The following is an 18,647-nucleotide window of genomic DNA, read 5'->3' as shown; positions in this document are numbered from 1 at the left end:
ACACAACGTGTTAAACCCCGAGGCTATAATTCACCAAAATTGAACAAGAGTTTCCTGCATTCCAATAGTAGGGTCAGCATTTGGTATAAACAACATGAACAGATGGATCCATCCTGCCTTGTACCAACAGTTCAGGCTGCTGCTACTGATTTAATGGTGTGGGGGATATTTTTTGCCACATTTTGGGCCCCTCAATAACAACTGAGCATCATGTAAATGCCACAGTCCACCCAGGTATTGTTGCTGACCATGTCCATCCCTTTATGACCACGTTGTATCCATATTCAGATGGCGGCAATGAATTCACTGAGCTCATTCACTAGATCTCAATCCAATAGAGTACCTTGGGGAATAAGGCGGAGTACGGGGACCACATCATGAATCTGTAACTGACAAATCTGCAGCTGCTGCATGATGCTGTCATGTCAATATGAATCAAAATTTTCAGCACGTTGTTGAATCTGTGCCGTGAGTGTAGTAACAACGTAACAACAATATTTCAGAGGGGATAGCATAGAATTTGGGGATTTCATCCTTTGCACTATATATTGTCAGTAAAAAAACTGGGGAGATCTCTGTATGCAACTGTCTGAAAGCCAATTGTTACGGATGGCTGTGATCACTGTGCCCTCAGGTGGCACTAGAATAAAGACAGGAAAATGCAAATGAGCACCTGCAAATGGTCAGACTTGTGTTCTGTGCTATCAAGCAGGATTTGGGCTTAACGAGATAACGTCAGGGTTAACCTTGTTTTCAGCACTATGAAAGTGGTTTACATTTCCATGGTAACTTATGCGGCAAACAGGTATGAAATCATTGCCTACTGACCAGTCAGTTCAGTAGAAAATAAGGTCACCAATCCTGGAATATTCCTGGAACTTCAGTGCATAGAAAGTAAGAGGGTTGGTAACATATTTGGCAGAACTTATTTTCCGCTTTTCCATTTATTTTTTCGCTATTGGCTGCAAATAATTTTACTTTTTTTTAATGCCATATGCTTCAATATATGATCCTTTAATCTTTTTGTAGTTGTGGACCTTGTATCAAATTTGCATGTAGTCTAAGCCTATATTTAACTAATATTTGTCCTTTACACCAACAGTGCTGCAGCTGAGAGAATAAGACAGAAATTAACTTACAAAGATCTAAACTTTAATGGGATAGTAAACTGTAGTCTGTCAGTGTCTTAGTGACAGCCGTGACTCTAATAACTCTGTGAAACAGACGTATTTTTGCTGTTTTTCTTTTCCTTTTTCAGTATAATGCTACTTCTCCAGCCTTCCTGACCAAAGAGCTTAAAGCTTGTTCACATTTATTCAGAACTTTTAATACTACACTACGGTGTACTGATTTTCCCCATAACACTGATGTGTCTGAAGCAGTTCTGGTGCTTTCAGCTGACTTCTTCATATTTTTATAATGTCATAGTTTTAACCTAATTTGTAAAATCAGTTGCTCTGCTGCTCCGTTTGCAACTTGTTATATGCTGCCAATGCCTCCTTTTTTCATCTGAACAGGCATGTAGACCAATTGGGTTATTTTTTATCAAGATGATAACCACCTTTAAGTGAACACTTAGACTGATTTCTCATGTTAGGGTAAGAGTAGATGGTATCCTGGTTATGTTAATTTTTTTGTAGTGTAGATCCCAGGACATGGCAGTGCAGCCATCTTGGTAGGGCATTAGTCTGCCATAAAGTAGCTGATTGACTGTCATGGGAGAGAAGCTATCTTTAGATTACAGAATTCTTCTATAGATTTCCATTCAGGATTCTAAGAGTAGCGTGTGTCTTCCTACCAGCATTAAAATCAATTGCAGTTATTGCTTTTCTTTTACGTTTTACTCTTTTACAAGAGTAGTCACATAACTTTTTGATTGCACCTTGTAGCCATGAAGGACTCTTAGTAGGGAGGGCACTACCTGTGGGGCTCACATTCACTACACACAAAATGCTCCCTGATGTAACGCCACTTGCTTTGTCCACTGTTGACTTACATAGCTGTTGCTGGGAAGCTGTGCTTGAGGTAAAGCAACCAAGAATGTCAGCGAAGGTGAAGACAAGTTTTACATCAAATCTGATAAGTACAGCTAGCTTTCATTCCTTACTGATTTGTCACTGATAAAAGCGCTGGTGAATGAATGTTGCACTTGCACTTTTGCAGAGCATTTCTCATTGAGTTAATGCTCATCCAAGGTTTGCACCTTTCGCTCGTAATTTCTCTCTCTTTGCCTCCTCCAAGGATGTCGGCTTTTTTCTTTTTCTTTCCCGTTCTTCCACATGTTCCATCATTTGCATCATTTACACATCAACTAACTGGGGAAAACTGCTGGAAAAAATAAAAGCATTGCCATCTTCTTGTTTTGGCTCTGCTTCATTTTTCAACAAGACTTTACAGTAAGACAGATGGCATAATTGTTCTATAGCCATTACATGTCCAGGCAACTTTTATCTCATATGATAAGTTTAAGCAAAAAAAACCCCATCTCTGCTGCTGATTTTAAATTAAATGTGATAAAAAAGAAACCACAAATCCCAAAACAAACAGTGATAATGGTGGAACCAGGAGGGGAATGAGTCACAGTAAGTGAGTGTTTATGTGTGCTTGTATATTATTGGTGGTGTGTATGTGTGTATTCCTCACTAAAATGTTTTGTGTCAGACAGTGATAAATAACGCTACCTGTGGGGAAGATCTGCGCCACAGCAATGAAACAGAGGGCTTCAGGGAAACCTTTAGAGAAGAGCCTCCACAATTGCAGTCATTTGTTCTGTGCCTCATCCATCACTGAAAAATGTACTTGGTCGGGGTTACATTATGAAAAAAGTCATCTGGGGAGATTACCGCGTGGCCTTCATGGTATACAGTACCTAAGAGGCCGCACAGATTAGATTAAATCGCCCGAAAGCAGAGAAGCAGGTCGTTGCTGTGCGTTATCATGGCCAGATGTTGAGTCCTGATTCAATAACACATGGCCTTTAAACGCATCACTCCTGAGAAATATGTATTTACAGGCTTTTTATTTCATCTCGTATCTCAAAGCACAAGTGAGTAAACAAAGTCAAGTGTGACATGGCTCTCAGTGCCTGAAAGCAATTACAATTAGGATGTTAGGATTATCATTACAAAATGATTTTAGGGTGGGAAACATCTTCAACCACATCTACTGCCAGAAACATGTCACCCAGCACACTGTGTCGTGCTCTGTTTGTGCCATCTAGTGGCGACAGAGCAGCTCACCTAATATAACTTTAATTATGTTCTCTTTGGGCTACTTTATATATCTGATCACTTTATGTATACATCATTTAAATTGTCAGTTTTATTCATAATGATAAACAGTCCAGTTATTAAATGATCATTTTTCTTTATTAAAGGAAAAAAGTTAAGAAATTTAAGAAAGAAGAAACATAGCTCTATGTGAAAAAGGAATCCCTTGTTAAACCATGAATTAATTGTGATTAACTACATTTTCTGGGGGGGAGCTGAGCTCAGTTTCAGTAGTCACACTCAGGCCTGATTACTGCCAGACCCGCTGAATCAAGAAATCACTTAAAAATAAATTCTCTACCAAAGTGAAGTAGATCTCAAAAAGCATTACATCATACCACAATAGATAGAAGCTCAAGAACAGATGAGAATCCTTGACATTGTAGCTCAGAGTCTCATCTACCAGGTCATTTCCTAGCTTCTCCAGTCTGAATGTCAAAGTATCCATGGGTTACCCTCACCCTGAGTTGCCCTCAATGGATCCATCGGAGTGTGCATGTATGTTACACAAGGTGCTTTTTATGAATGTGTGGGTGATTGAGTGAATGAGGTTTTTAGTTAAAAAAAAAAAAAGCTCAATTAGAATAGAAAAGCGCTATATTACTAGTCCATTTGCCCTTTATCGGTGTGGAAAGGGTTACAAAGCCATTTCTAAGGCTTTCAAGCTCCAGCAAACCATGGTAAGAGCCATTATCCACAAATGGAGAAAACTTGGAACAGTAGTGAACCTTCCCAGAAGTGACTGGCCTGCCAAAATTACTCCAAAAGCACACTGATGATTCATCTAGGAGGTCACAAAAGAGAACAGAACAACATCTAAAGAACTGCTGGCTTCACTTGTCTGAGTTAAGGTCTGATTTCATAATTCAGAGACTGAGCAAAAATGGCATCCATGGGAAAGTTCCAAGGCAAAACCTACTGCTGACCAAACAGAACGCCAAAGTTCATCTCACATTTGCCAGAAAGTATCTTGATGATCCCAAAGACTTTCGGGAGAATATTCTGTCATCTGATGAGAGAAAAGTTTAACTTTTTTGGAAGGTTTGACTCCCATTATGCCTGGTATGAAACGAACACAGCATTTCATAAAAAGAACGTTAGTCAAACACAGTGGTTGCAGTGTGGTAGTCTGCCATGCTTTACTGCTTCAGCATCTGGACGACTTGCTGATGGAATTACAAATTCTGGTCTTTACCAGAAAATCCTGAAAGAGAAATCCCCGACCATCAGTTTGTGCCCTGAAGCTCATGAACAGTTGGGATAAGCAGCAGGACAATGATCTGAAACACACCAGCAAATCCTCATTTGAAGGTTTCCAAAAAACTAATTAAAATGAAGGTTTTGCAGTGGCGTGGTCAAAGTCTGGAGTTAAATCTGATTGAGATGGTTTGTCATGCTCAAAAACCATCCAGTGTGGCTGAATTAAAACATCTCTGCAAAGAAAAGTTGGCCATTTTTTTCCCCAGCAGTGTGAAAGACTCATTGCCAGTTATCACAAATGCTTGATTGTAATTCATTTTTGTTAAGGGTAGCACAATCAGTTATTAGGTTCAGGGGTCAAGTACTATTTCACATAGGGCCAGGTAGGTGTGGATATCTTTTCACCCTTAATAAATTAAATTGTCATGTGAAAACTGCATTTTGTGTTTTCTGAGATTAACTTTGTCTAATATTTAAATTTGTATGATGATCTTGAACCTGTAAGTGTGACAAATACACACCCCCCCCCACTGAAAAAAAAAGAAGAAATCAGCACTGTATATACCCATGTTTGATTATTTTTCATCTTAGTTTAAACCGTGGGTATTAATCTGCCTCTGTTACAGGCTCTCTTTCTCCAGAAAGGCTTTTCACCAGATGCTGACTCTAATTTTGCTGCCAGGCAGGAATGCAAGAGCAACACAGAGATTGGTGACTGATGCTAGATGATTAAGGAGTGGTTCACAGCCTGTATTCCAGTTCATCACAGTGTTACTGCCCTCACGGTGCACGGCTCTGCAGCAAGTTAAGCACACTGCCAAATAAGGTTAAAGACAGGAATTTGTCTTTTAAACTCTCAAGCTACAACCAAACAGATGCAGACATATTTTCAAACAAGACTATAAAAATGCAAAACCAGAAACTGGGAAGACTGTCTCAGTCTATTAACATATCTAATTCATCAAAACACCCAATACCAGGTTAGACTGGGAGTTTGAGAGAAAGCATTTATATCCATTGTCAGTAAATAAGATGGAGTCCACTTAGGAGGTCCTCAAATGAAAGACGGAAAGCAAAATGTTCCAATCTCTACAGGAGTGAGTGTAAAGTTTCTGGAGCCGGAATTCCAAATATTAATTTGGTTGATCTGAGGACTCGAGTACAGATTTTCCAAACTTATAAAGCCTTACAGTACCTTTATGGGCCATCCATCTATACAGCCATTTTCCAATTATCCAGTTCAAGGTTTGTGGTGGTGGTGGTGGGGCTGGAACCTTTCCCAGCTATCACTGGGCCAGAAGTGAGGTACACGCTGGACATGCTGATAGTCTAAGAGAGGGTTAACACACAGTTAACCTAAAATGTATACCTTTGGACTCCAAAGAGAACAACCAGTAGATTAAAAGTGTGAGGCGACTGTGCATCACAATAATGTTAACATAACACTTCCTTATCATTGCTCTTATTGTGGTGTACAGCTGCTGTGATTCAGGCAGGATTCAGTGACTTTGGCGTTCTTTAGATTTGTCTCTCCTCTCAGATGTAGCTTTTTCTAGCATTAAAATACTTTCTTCTAACTCAGCTCTCTTTTATTTATATTTATTACTTTTGAGCTTTGGGAAATTAAACCAGCAAAAAGTCCAATTGTTGCCAAAGAGTTGTGGGCATTCATATTCACATTTTCAAGAATAAGTATGTGTTCCAGCATTTTTCTGGCATGGTCTTCTTTCGGTAAATATATAGCTGTAGATGTAGAATATTGAGTCTTTAAAAAAAAAAAACAATTAAACAAGCAATTTGGCATTAAGATGCTTGGTGTCGCAGTTTGTATTTATTTTTAGTTGTTCTTTTTGGTGTACAGCATGGCAATCCAGCACAAGTAAGAAGGGACCATTTCTTATGAAGAAAATCTTTTATCAAAAAAATGACAGCATATAAAGAGGTCATTTAAGATCACATTAGTCCAAAATACCCTAAATTGGGTCCATTTAAGATTCATGTTTAAAGACTTCCTTAACAAACTAAAATATACACAGATTCTAAACTTTTTAGTGTAATTGCAACATCTGGCAGCAGCTGTTCTTCTTCTACAAGGAGACGGCGAGTCCCTGAACAATTGTGACCCACTCTGCAGCTGAGAAATCAACTCACTGACAACACCTGTCATCATCAGCTTCAGATCAAGAAGAACAAGCACACAGATGAAAGTGCCAGATGGGTGGTGTCTTAATTTATGGCAAATTATCACTGTTTACACAATTTTAAAGAAAAAAGAACATCCACAAAAAGAAGACAATGCTGCAAGATAAGATTTAAAAATTTTACTTATGAAGGAGTTTTAGACAACAATTTAACTCTTTAAAGATGTGCAAAGTGGAAGCATGTTATTCGCTATTACCTCATCAGTTTCTTGGTTTTTATTATAAAAATCAGCTTTTTCCAATTTATTCTCGGTCTATAAACCTAAAAAGGTTCATCTCTCGATATTTAATACGTCAATACTCTTTACTTTTCTCAGTGATTTGCATCTCAACTAATTCAACCCCATAATTCAAATATGATTTCAGTGCAAAGTTCACCCTTTTTTTTTATCTGAAGGTCATTTCATCCATCTCCAATAAATGTGTTCAGAGAGAGAGAGCTATTCTCCAAATTCCACTTTATCTTCAACTAGGGTACTTAACTTGAATTACATCCAGTCTGGCTCATACCGGCATGCTTGTGCTGAACACCATATAACTGTAATTGAATTCAGGTTCAATTATGGCACAATATATCACCGTCATTATAGCTGTTTCAAAGACCCGGACTAGTTCTAGCCACAGAAAATGTAAAAAAAAATCATTTAAAAATATATTCTGTCATTCCTGAAAATACTCATTTATAAAGCTTACATTTATCATGTATTTATACATTGCTTTGCTTAAGCCTTTCACCTTTCGCGTTCATTTAATTAGGTTTTGCAATGTTTAAATAAAAGTACCACTGCAAGCACACAACAGACTACAAACCTAATGCAAAACTAAAAAACATCATTAATCATCAAGTTAAATGACACAAGACTGATTACAATTCCCTGCATGGTTCCTCTCTATAATTTAACTATTTCTCCAAGTTTGGCATTTGCCCTTCGTGGTTTGTCTTGAGTCTTGAAATCATTTGAGCATGCAAAATGTTATATTAAAGACCTCCTTAAAGCACGCACTGCTCTTCTGTTTGCAAAAAATATCATTCATCTGATAATTAGGTTAATTCATCTTTTCATTATAGTTGAATCATTTTGCATTGGCCCAACATGACTCTGTGAACTAAAGCTTTGCTGGAAATTTAATTGTAAAAGTAGATCTGAAAGAAAAAAAACATTAGGCTTCAAGTGGATTTATTTTATTTATTTCAAGATCCTAATGGTTTGTAATTTATGGGAAATATTCTCTTACAGCATGGGTAGGGTAGACTGGCTCCATCTAAAAACACCAAAATCTTAAAAAAGCTGTCTCATACATTTCATTTTTTCACTCTTTTTTAATAAAATAAAATTAAAATGCCTTTTCTCATGGCTTGGTTATATGGAACTTCAAATTTCAACACTATTCAGCTGTGCAGCAGGCACATTATGAGTACAAAAAGTCCAAAAACATCTGGAGGACAGGAGCAAGAAATCAGAATATGATACAGCTGTGAGGGACAATGCAACCAAGAATAAGGGGTCTTGAGACAATTTATTCACGCATCAGAGAAAACGGGTGGGGAACCCAGCTGGAGACAATCATGGAAATCTGTGAGGACAGGGACAGGAAGTGAAACTAGATGAACAAGTCACTTAAAATAAAACAGGAAATAAGAAAAGAGAACAGGATTAATTTGGCACAGGACAGGCCGAAGCAGGGGAACGTGTAAATATAAAAGACACCCTGAGACAAGACAGACAGGGAAGCATAATGGAAATACAAACGGAAGCTAACTACATAAAATCCTCAGTCACAAACTGAAGATTGAACTAACAAGCCTAGGAAATAAATCTGAAAATATACAAGGTCTCTAAAGTCCAAGATATAACTAGATACACACAAGAGTCATTAAAAGAATAAAATCCAATATAAACATTTCTCAAATATAGTATTTACAATATAGTATTTGCAAAAACAGAAAAACAGAAGCAATCTTGGCATCACTTGCAAAACAAACCTTCAAAGACTGGTTTTGAGCGGTATATTATTACAGATAATGGACATTTGCATTAATATCAAAGTGGCATTTTAATATTGTTGCTGTCTGAGGTTGAACAATTTTTAATAAGCTGGCAGATCATTGTCATAACTGCTAAGTCTGCCTCTAACTTTCTAATTGATTACATAATTACATTAACAGGATCCTAAATTCCTGAGGTGTTCAAATGTCTTGTCCAGACAACTGTCAAAACAAATTTATGGAAACTATGATGTCATGAAAAAAAGCAGAGAGTAGAGAATAGTTTTTTAACACTTCAATCACGGGTCTACAAATATTTTAATTTAAGAAATACATTGACTATATTTATAAACATCAGTGCATCATATTAAGCTCACCATACACTAAATCATTCAATACATGTATAACTATAAACTAAAACATGTTAAATGTTAGTTACATCCCACCACTGCTCATCTCAGCAGTGTTTAAATATAGTATTGCCATTAAATTCTTACTTCGTGTTATTTAGCTCCAATAATCCACCTCCTGTTGCCCCGTTTGTGTTTAACATAATGATATCCTCCATCTTTAATCCTTAAAATTTAATGTAGGTTGCGCCATGGAAGTGCAACAAATTTTCAATACTTAAATCTGTGATATAATTTTCAAAAAATTTGTTACATATGGTAACTAGTTATATAGTTTTGACTTTTAAGCCCTTGGCTCGTCATAACCATAAAGTTTTATTTTAGGATCCAGATCTTATCGCATATGATTTGGCAACATGTGCTATCCACCTTCCTCCTTTGTTTTTCTGGCTCCAACATGGTTGTTTACCTGCCTATGTGTGCATGGTTCCAGAGGAAAAGCAGCTGCAGATTGCTTTGACAATACGTATGAACTTTTCAATTCAATATTTTCCTAATTTCAGATTTAAAAAAAAAATACAATTCCTGCCCTTCCTTTTTTAGTATTGTCAGTGTATAAAATCCCAGTTAATCTACCCCTGTGTCTTCAAACCAACAAATTTTAGGCAATTTGTAATGGAGTGGGTGGCATCACATCACACTAGGCTGTTTTAACCATAAACAACAGCCCTTCTGGTTGGAGGCTGATTCCTGTAATCCGTCCTTTAAAACAGATTTCACTTGGCAGGAGTAAACGGCCTCCATATTAACCACTGAGCCTTTGAAACGCAGCATCTTTTGTTTGTCCGTAATGAATGTGGATCTGAGTGCAGCGGTAGCACACCTTCACCTAATGTAGCTCCATTTTCTCAGCAGAGCAACTTTGCTAATTAGAATGATTGTTAGCCGGTTTAATTGGGTCTGCCAGCAGCAGTCTCAGGAGTCACAGGATGCTCACAGAGGTAATTGCATAGGAGACAGAGTGAGAGTGGTTGATGCACTCTCGCAAAACTTCCCAAAAAGCCGCTCTTCACAGGCACAATAATGGGTTTCCTATCTTTTTTCAATTACAGAAACTGAATGGGGACTGTAATGAAGAATTAGTGTGAAGACCAAAAAGGTTTTCACCGCAGAGAAGTAATAATAAGGAAATACGAGTCTGAGACTCCACAGAAAGACGCTGCAATTTTGAAGCCCTGCACCATAAATGAGATGTGTTTTCATGTCTAAAATCTAACTTTAATTATCATTTTGTATTTTGTGTTTATTTGCATATACTGGGAGTCTTCTACTCTTGTACTCAAGCTGGGTGATGCAGTCACTTTTTGTACCTATGCACAAAAATGGTGGAAACACATTCACTGGTCATTTCATTAGGCACACCTCTTCAACTGCTCATTAATGGAAATATGTAGTCAGCTTATCAGATAGCACAGTGGTTCTCAAACTTTTCACAATGAGTACCACCTCATAAAATATATGGCTGTTGAAGTACACCCTTATGACTGAAGGCCTGTTTAACACCACATACAGTTTACACGAGACAATTTCTTGTATGAATGTTATTTGTCATAAACAAGATGTGACAAGTGATAATAATAACAACTATACTGCATTAAAACATTCACAGAAGGTGGGATATCCAGTCTTAAGTGATGACGTATGAACCCTGCTTCTCTGCTACTACTCTGTGTTTATTAAGGCTGTTGTGTTTTTAACATGTTTTAGTGCTCTGTATCTTGTTCCATTTAATCTGAACAAGCCCCTAAAAAAAATTCAGTGATCACTGTCGGCCTCTCTCTCTATTAGTTTTAAAGCTCAATTTTTAAAACCTTACGATGTAACTACAGCCCAGCCCATGCAGCAGTGTATTAGTGACTAACCTCGAATTGTGGATGGATTATCTCAGTTGTTCTCCTGACTGAAGTTTGGTCCGTTTACAGCATCCTGCCATGCGATTGCATTTGTCCCTGACCATCGGGAACCCTCACATTAACTTTTATCAGGTGGAAAAAAGTTAGCATTCATCTTCAGATTCACTGTGTTTATGTTATGCTAACCATAGCTGTGTAGCTAGCCAGAATATTGCACATCATTATATACCAGCTAGCCCAACTTCAGTAACCCTACAAACATCACTGCTGTTTAATTTTCTGTTTTCATTTATGTCGGAAGTGATAGCAGAGCTGTACGTTTTAATTTTTCAGAAATCCCTTAATCAGAACATGGTATATTATTTAATCTTAAAATCGTGGGGGCAGATTTCCCACATACCACTAGAGGGAGCCCAAGTACCACCAGTGGTAAGCGTACCACAGTTTAAGAACCATTGAGATAGCAGAAATTAAATGCATTTAGGTATGTACGCAAGAAAAGGAAACTGCTGATCTGCTGGGATTTTCCCACACAGGCTCATCGAAAACTATAACTCTCATTTAGATATTAAAAGTGATTTTGTGATAGCCTTTATTAGAGAAAATGATTAGTGCAGCTTGAAGTTGACTGTTAACGTTGTATTTTTTTGTGATATCTTTATTTTTAATATCGATCAGCGGTGACGTTCTCCACTGGCCCACAAGGACAGTTCTTAAATTATAATAAATGACTGGTCATTCAAATGAAGTGTGCAACTGCTGAAGGAAATGAGGATACTGTGTTTAAAATTCCATTTTTCGTCACTTCAAAAGAAACTGTCATCATTGTAATAAGTATTTGATATTCTAATCAACATTATGCTCAACTGCTTCATTAGCTCTGATGACCTCGCACATCTCTAGTTCCTGAGTTCCACTGCCACATCATAGGAATGGAAATGATGGTGCTCAGGTTCTGGTGAACTGCATTTAAATTCCTTTCCAGGACCTTAGCTTGTTTTCAACTTATTTATCACCGTGACAGTAATCTCTCCTCTTATCAGAACACCGGAGAAACAGTGCTGATAGAATACAAATGCGATGTGTTGAGAGCTCTTTGGGACTAAAGGCAGGACTCCTGGCAGTGTTGTAGATTGCACTGGCACTAAAGAGAGTGAGTGACAGGTAAACGCACACATTCAACATTTTGACATTAAAAATGTCAGTGCAAGCTGTAGCACTTCAAGCAAAACCCACCAAACTGTATTTAAATAAACACTCAAAGTTTGAATCAGCTAGCTTTATTATGGCACTTTGTACATGTCAGGATACAAACTCAACATTCTGGGTTTCTTGGTTCATATAGCACATAAAACAATCAAGAACATTATTTCATTGCATAAAAAAAGACAGAAGGGTTCTGGAAGCTGCTTAGTTTTTTACCTCACATACAGACACTTACATTCAATCAAATCCCAGTCTAGTAGTGACAGTTTATCTGAAATTTTCTCCAACCAGTCATTTCTTTTTGTAATCACCGGTGAGACGCAGTCTGAGTGTCTGATTGGTTTTCTGATTTTGTGTCATTTAAGGACAGGTTGATATTTTTCAGGCCTGTCTTAGAATGACACAAACAGCTTTTGGGTGTTATTCCCCTTCTGTACACTGGTTCTCCTTCTAAGTGAAAATTGTTTCGCGTATAGAGTCAATGAGAAAGAGCCTGAACGCTTTCTAATGGTAAGGAGGGGGCACAATAGAGTTCAAATAAAACTGCCCCGTTCCTTTTTATTTAATAGCTTTTAACAGTTTTCATATTACTTAATACTCTCAGTCGTTAGTTTCAGATTTTCATTAACACATCTTTATGTTCATTTTTGTAGATTATGGTCACATTTGAATTAAAAAAGACGAAGCATGATGTAATTTAAGCTTTAGTGTTCTCAGTCATAGCCATCCCTTTGCCTGTCAGTGGCTATGTCTATCTTTTATGTACAGTCTGTGGTTCTGGGTCCTCTTAGTTAGCTAACTGAAGTATTTCTTTTACAAAGTTGCCTTGTGTTTTACCAGAAATCATCATAAGCTGAGGTAATTTTATAAGAGAATTTACTTTGGAAGACTTAGTAATTGAATTTTGCTTTTGCCTATTAAAAACTGGGCTAGATGTTTTCACAACCAGTGGAGGGAAATGTTAAAGTACAGCTGAGAAATTATGAGTGTTGGTAATTGAAAAAATAACTTGACCCTTTTCTTTTATTGACGTTCTGATTAAATCCATTTTAGACTTTATATAGGTCTTTATATAGGAAGAGCTCAAAGTATGATATATAAAATATTGATATGTGAAATGTCAAATTCAGATTTGTATGACTTAAGCAGATGAAGTAGAAAATGACATCATAGTAAAGAAGGTGAAATGATGGCTAGCCTGCTTATTTTCTGACTCAATAAAAAAACTGGTTCAGTTCTAATTCAGATTTTCCGGACACAGTGTCTTTCAGCGCAACATTACAACAGTAATGAAAAAACAAACAAGTACTCATCACTTCTGCAGTCAAAAATACAGATATCTGCAAGAAAACTCTACAAAATCCATTTCTGCATGTAAAGGAGCATCACAGGTTGGTGCATGTAAACACACTCTGACATCCATCCACACAGACTTTGTGCACAACATCATTTTACACACAAACTCATGTGGGTTCCCAGGGATCCAAGGTAAACAGGTTGCATTGAAGTGCTACGAGATCTTTCGTTGGCACAAAAGGAGTCACTTTTACAGTATTTACAACTGCGGTTAAATGATCAGTTTTTTTCATGCATTTCTTAAAAACAAACTCTTGTAGAAAATACTTTTTTCACATTCCATTTGATTATTTTGTTTTGTTTTTGTTTGCGTGAAAAGAATGCATTCGTGTCAAATGATAGTCACTTAACTCTGCGTGTATTTATTTTGTTCTGGTCACTGTGTGATTATACTTTACATGATGCATGAGCAGTAGGAATAAACAGGAAGCATTCTGCAATTGGCATTGAGTTGAATAAAGCTTTGAAATTAACAAACATGCTACCAAAAGGTACTCCAACAGGAGTCACAATAAACTGACTGACTGAGCAATCCTCTGAGTGGGAGACCAAACCTGACACACTCAGCTAGAAGTGCAATAGTTTGAAGAGTAAAACATTTGAGCTATGCTTTTTTTAACGAGTCCCATATTTTCAACAAAGTAACTAGTTTGCTATAAATTACCAGAACATTTCACCAGGTACTTTGGCTCAAATTATAAGGGAAATGGAGCTGCAGTTAATGAGAAACTACACATTTTGTTCAAGATGAAAAAGTCTATTAGCTGATATCAGTATTCATCACTTTTATTAAAACTGCAGTTTAATTTTGAAGTGCCAGGCATCAAAGAGTCATTTGTGAAAGATAAACATTCATTCATTTCTGCCACCTGTTATTAACTTGGATGTCTCTTTGTAATTGTCACCTGTGCTGGGAATTATTTTTTTGTATTTCAGCCTCACAATAAACTACAAGATAAATCATATTCTATCATTTAAACATAACTGCTAAAATGTAATCGTTTCAAACCAACTTAAGCCATTCTTGACACACATCGCAGTCACGTCCCATCTAATCAAACGTGTTTTCAGTCTTTCTAAGAAATCATCATTATCATTGCTATTTTTTAAGACAGCCAGATCTTAAGAGGTCATACACAGTAGAGCTGTGATCCACCTAATTATGTGCCGGGGCTTCCTCTGTTTTCTGTCTGTGGAAGCCTTGTGGGCAGCAAGCTTCATTTATCCAACTTAAGAGGAAGGAAAATTGAATGTAGAAGGGGCTACAAAAATAACTCAATGTAAGAGGGTCAAAATAACTGTTTGGAAGGTTGCCTCTATGTAAATCTATATTTTCTGCTTAGCATCCAATTTTCCTGAAGGTTTATTTCTGCATGTGGGAAAACTTTGCTTTTCCTAACTTTATAAACTCTTTCCATGCTTAACAAATACATTTTTTGATCTATTATTAAGCTGAAATACAATGAAGCGTTTTCTCGGGGGGGGGGGGGGGGGGGGGATGTTTTGGCCAAGCTAAACTGTGGAAAGCTGTTGAAAAAATATGGGACTGTTTAAAAAAAGAGAGCAGTGCCAACCATTTAGAACTACAATTTCCATCCTTGTCTTTTAAGTAAATAAATTGAAATCAAAACCTGAATAAATATGACAAGACAAAGTAGTGATTGTTTGAGGAAGTAAGACTGTGACTTTTGGGCTAATTAACCAACCTGCTTTAAAACTGAGGTATTCCTCTGACATCATTCTCTCCCTTTGGTGCCTCGATTTTTGGCTGACTGACCAGCCCTGTAGCATTCAGAGGACTATGTAGAGGAAGTTCAGCAGACTCCAAGGCTGGCCAGCAGGCCTTTAGAGAAGGGAAGAATATCAGCTCTCTAGGAGAGGACCAGTGCAGGGTTTGGTGAACAGACTGTGAAGTTCTTCTGGAACGATTTGTGAAGTGCGTTGGTAAGCTTAGGTCCGCACCCAGCTGATAGGCACCCAGAAGGACTCTCGCTCCAGCCTCTCCAAAATACCTCGCAGTTCTGCACAAGCACTGGCCGAGTCCTCCTTGATCAGGACACGGTCCACTAGGTGTCCATACTGCTGATCAATCTGAATGGCAGACTGACGCATCTCCTGGAGGTCTTCATCCTGTTGAAGAAAGGCAATTAAAGAATTTTCTTTTCTTTACAGTGGATGTTGTAGATTGATAGTGTACTTTGAGAAAATATGCTAATATATATTAATGTTAGTGACCATTTTCTGTTTTTTGTGTCACATCAGTTTTGCATTGGCTTAATGCTCCAGGAGTGATATTCTATAGTACATTAGTATAATGAGATTGCTGCGTATTTACAAAGCTTGTGAGTTGATAAGAATTGTGCAATACTTTTTATCTATTAAGCAAAAGAATGCATGACAGGCCCAACTACATTTGAAAAAACTTTTAACAGGACGTCTGTTACTGCTTAGAGAAACATGTCTCACTGTAACGCGGCCATGCTCGCCCCCTCCTGGTGAGGTGGCTGCACTGCGACGACGTCTGCTCTCAGGAACACGAGGCTTGACGAATATCACATAAGGCTTGAACTCCGATGTCCGTAGCCTCTTCAGAGCCTGGAGTAGTGGAAGGTTTACATCAAACAGAGAAAACAGAGGTCAGGAAGGAGCTGGGAAGAAGCAAAGTCAACAGCTTACTGTGCAGGCCTGACATGACTGCCTGCCCCTGCCCACTCAGGTACTCAGTAAAGTGCTGCTGCGTGCAGACTAAGTAACTCATTGTGACATGTTATGACAGTGGATTCTTTGGATGAACATTAAACAGGATGTTCTCTGTAATGTGACCCTTACCTCAGGCTGCACATCTACTATACACATCTTATTCTTGGCCTGCACAGAGCGGATAGCCTCGATACTGGTGCCGTATTGGTTCTCCTTGTATTCACCGTGCTCTATGAACCTATGCAGCAAGAATTAAACCTTTTCTTAAAGACACAATAAACCAAACTTGCACGACTCAACATGGATTCAACGGAAACATACTTGTTGTTCAAAACATCTGCATCAAACTGCTGTTTGGTGACAAAGTGGTACTCTACACCATCCTTCTCATGCGGCTTCTTGGGTCTGGTTGTATCTGTGGGAACACAGGAGTACCTTAGTGATATTTGTAGAGTTTTGGCGATTCATTTAGGCAAGTGTAAAATGTGGAGTGACTCACGCGGTACAGCTACTGCATAACGATGTGGGTTTTCAGCAATCACCCTCTGTTTGAGTTCATTAATTCTTGCTCCAAGAGAACCTTTTGGAAACAAATGGTGAATATACATGTGAACAAAAGGACAACATGTTGTAACACAAGTTGTAATCCACTAGATGTCGCCATCATCACAGGAGTCCTTTTGTGCTTTTCAGTCTTACCAATCAGAACCACCAAGCGGGGCCTTTCATTTGGCCTCTGCTGATAGCGGGTCACCTCCTCATAGGTCAGGAACTCTGGTTCTCCAAGATCAGAACCCTCTCCTGATGATCCCTGCCTGTCTTTACGACTCAGGCGGAAACTCCTCCGCAAACCAGCTACAGTGAGGTCACAGATGGGAAGGAAGAAGAAACAGAAAACAAGAGGTCTTTGGTCAGATGTACGACAACATTTACTAGTGCACAGCAGTTTGATAAAGTTGTGGACAAACACCTTTTGGATAAATTAAAGATCAACCCACAGATCATGCATTAAAAACCTTTGTAAAGAGTGCACATGGATGAATATAGATCTATCCTATTGAAAGTGCAAATAGTTAAATATTTGATATATAATATTATATAGATTATATATCAAATATATTTAATATATCAATTATAATATTTGATAGTGTGAGATATACTGTAAGTAGAAGCCAATTGGATGTCATGCTTAAACTAAAAATTGGATCACATGCAGCTGACAGTAAATATATTAGGTGAAAGTCTGTTATATTACATATTTTGATCATTTTTGCATTTAAAAACTGATTTTAGTGACCCAATGTAAATACCATTTTGCTTTTATGTATTAAGAAAAAGCATGCTGCTTTCAACAAGGCTACAGTGCTGAGGCAGGACAGACAGGACAACCTGGCCCTGGGAGACGCCACGTTAAAAGGAAAAGACTGCATCTCCCATGATCAGGACTGTCTGTATCCTCCCCTGTCAGTGATGTGTACCTGCAGGAATGAGCCGGGCACTGTACCTGAATAAAATTCCCAGGAAAACACCTGGCCACAGGAGGGCGCCACTGCTTTACACTTAGGAGAGACTATAACTGGCGTTAGAGCATCACACAACCCAGCCTCACACCTCCACACAGGGTGAACAAGCAACAAACGTGCCTGGTTGAGTGTGCAATGCGTCCAACGCAGCAGGGCCCTCGTGGGTGGGGAGAAGATGGGGGAAGGGGTTGATTCTGAGGGTAGGGGTAAGCAGTGCACCAACCAGAGCAGCAGGGACAGTTAGTTAGATGCAGGGCAGGAGGGAGGGGCAGGTTTAAGGGGATCCAAACACTGCAAGGTGAAGGCGGTGGGGGGAGGGATGAGAAGGGGAAGGGTTTAACAGCTCCAAGCAGGTTAACAGGAAGCACAAATACTGTTTACTGAAGTATTTTGTGTTACAGTGAGAGGGCTGTGTTTAGATCGCTCCTTGTTGTCACACTTATTACAGCAGCTCACAGGATGGGGGAGCAGATGAGGGGTCAGGCTGGGTTAAAGAAGGGTGAGGGAGTGAAGGTCAGCGGAAGGCTAAAGAGCACAGGAAGAAAATGGGGACTAATTTTTTGCCCTCTTCCAAAGCGTAACGTTAGTAAAGCTTGCTTATTGCAACATACTTTACCTTTGGCCTAGTTGTCCATTTAAATACAGTAAGCAACATTTTATAAATTACTGTGTCGTTAGCTATTAGATTATTTTATAGGTTTGTACTTTTAAGGAGGAGAGTAAAATGAAAATTCAAACATAACATATTATTGAACTATATGCTACACATTAGCCAGCTCAGTATGCTAGGAGTTCATGTATATTTATATCAAGTAAAAAAATCTTTAATAAAACCAGCACATTTGGTGAATTTAAGTCCTACTGAGGTAAAGATATAGTAAGAAATAAAAGTTACACAATTATTTTTGCACTACTTTTTTTTTTCATGTTATGTCTGTGTTA

General features: G+C 38.2%; 1 protein-coding gene across 4 annotated transcripts in view; it reads right to left on the bottom strand.

The window, feature by feature from the left end:
- Window positions 1-12,199: 12,199 nt before the first annotated feature.
- The window catches only part of mpp3a (MAGUK p55 scaffold protein 3a), a 28,350-nt gene continuing 21,902 nt past the window's right edge, over window positions 12,200-18,647 (bottom strand). For 2 of the 4 annotated variants that reach the window (XM_063472326.1, XM_063472328.1), the window contains 7 exons: window positions 17,687-17,752; window positions 16,882-17,037; window positions 16,682-16,762; window positions 16,504-16,597; window positions 16,312-16,420; window positions 15,949-16,077; window positions 12,200-15,612 (listed from right to left, as the gene is read on the bottom strand). In XM_063472326.1, coding sequence (XP_063328396.1) covers window positions 15,433-15,612; window positions 15,949-16,077; window positions 16,312-16,420; window positions 16,504-16,597; window positions 16,682-16,762; window positions 16,882-17,037; window positions 17,687-17,752 — 815 coding nt within the window. In that variant the 3' untranslated portion in view covers window positions 12,200-15,432. The remainder of the gene's footprint in view (window positions 15,613-15,948; window positions 16,078-16,311; window positions 16,421-16,503; window positions 16,598-16,681; window positions 16,763-16,881; window positions 17,038-17,686; window positions 17,753-18,647) is intronic. The other 2 variants (XM_063472329.1, XM_063472330.1) reach the window with 1 other exon arrangement.

This window comes from Pelmatolapia mariae, linkage group LG4 (assembly GCF_036321145.2).
Source record: "Pelmatolapia mariae isolate MD_Pm_ZW linkage group LG4, Pm_UMD_F_2, whole genome shotgun sequence".
In the NCBI taxonomy this organism is placed as follows: Eukaryota; Metazoa; Chordata; class Actinopteri; order Cichliformes; family Cichlidae; genus Pelmatolapia; species Pelmatolapia mariae.
Note: the sequence above shows the minus strand (reverse complement) of the source record. Positions and strands in the feature narration are given on the sequence as shown.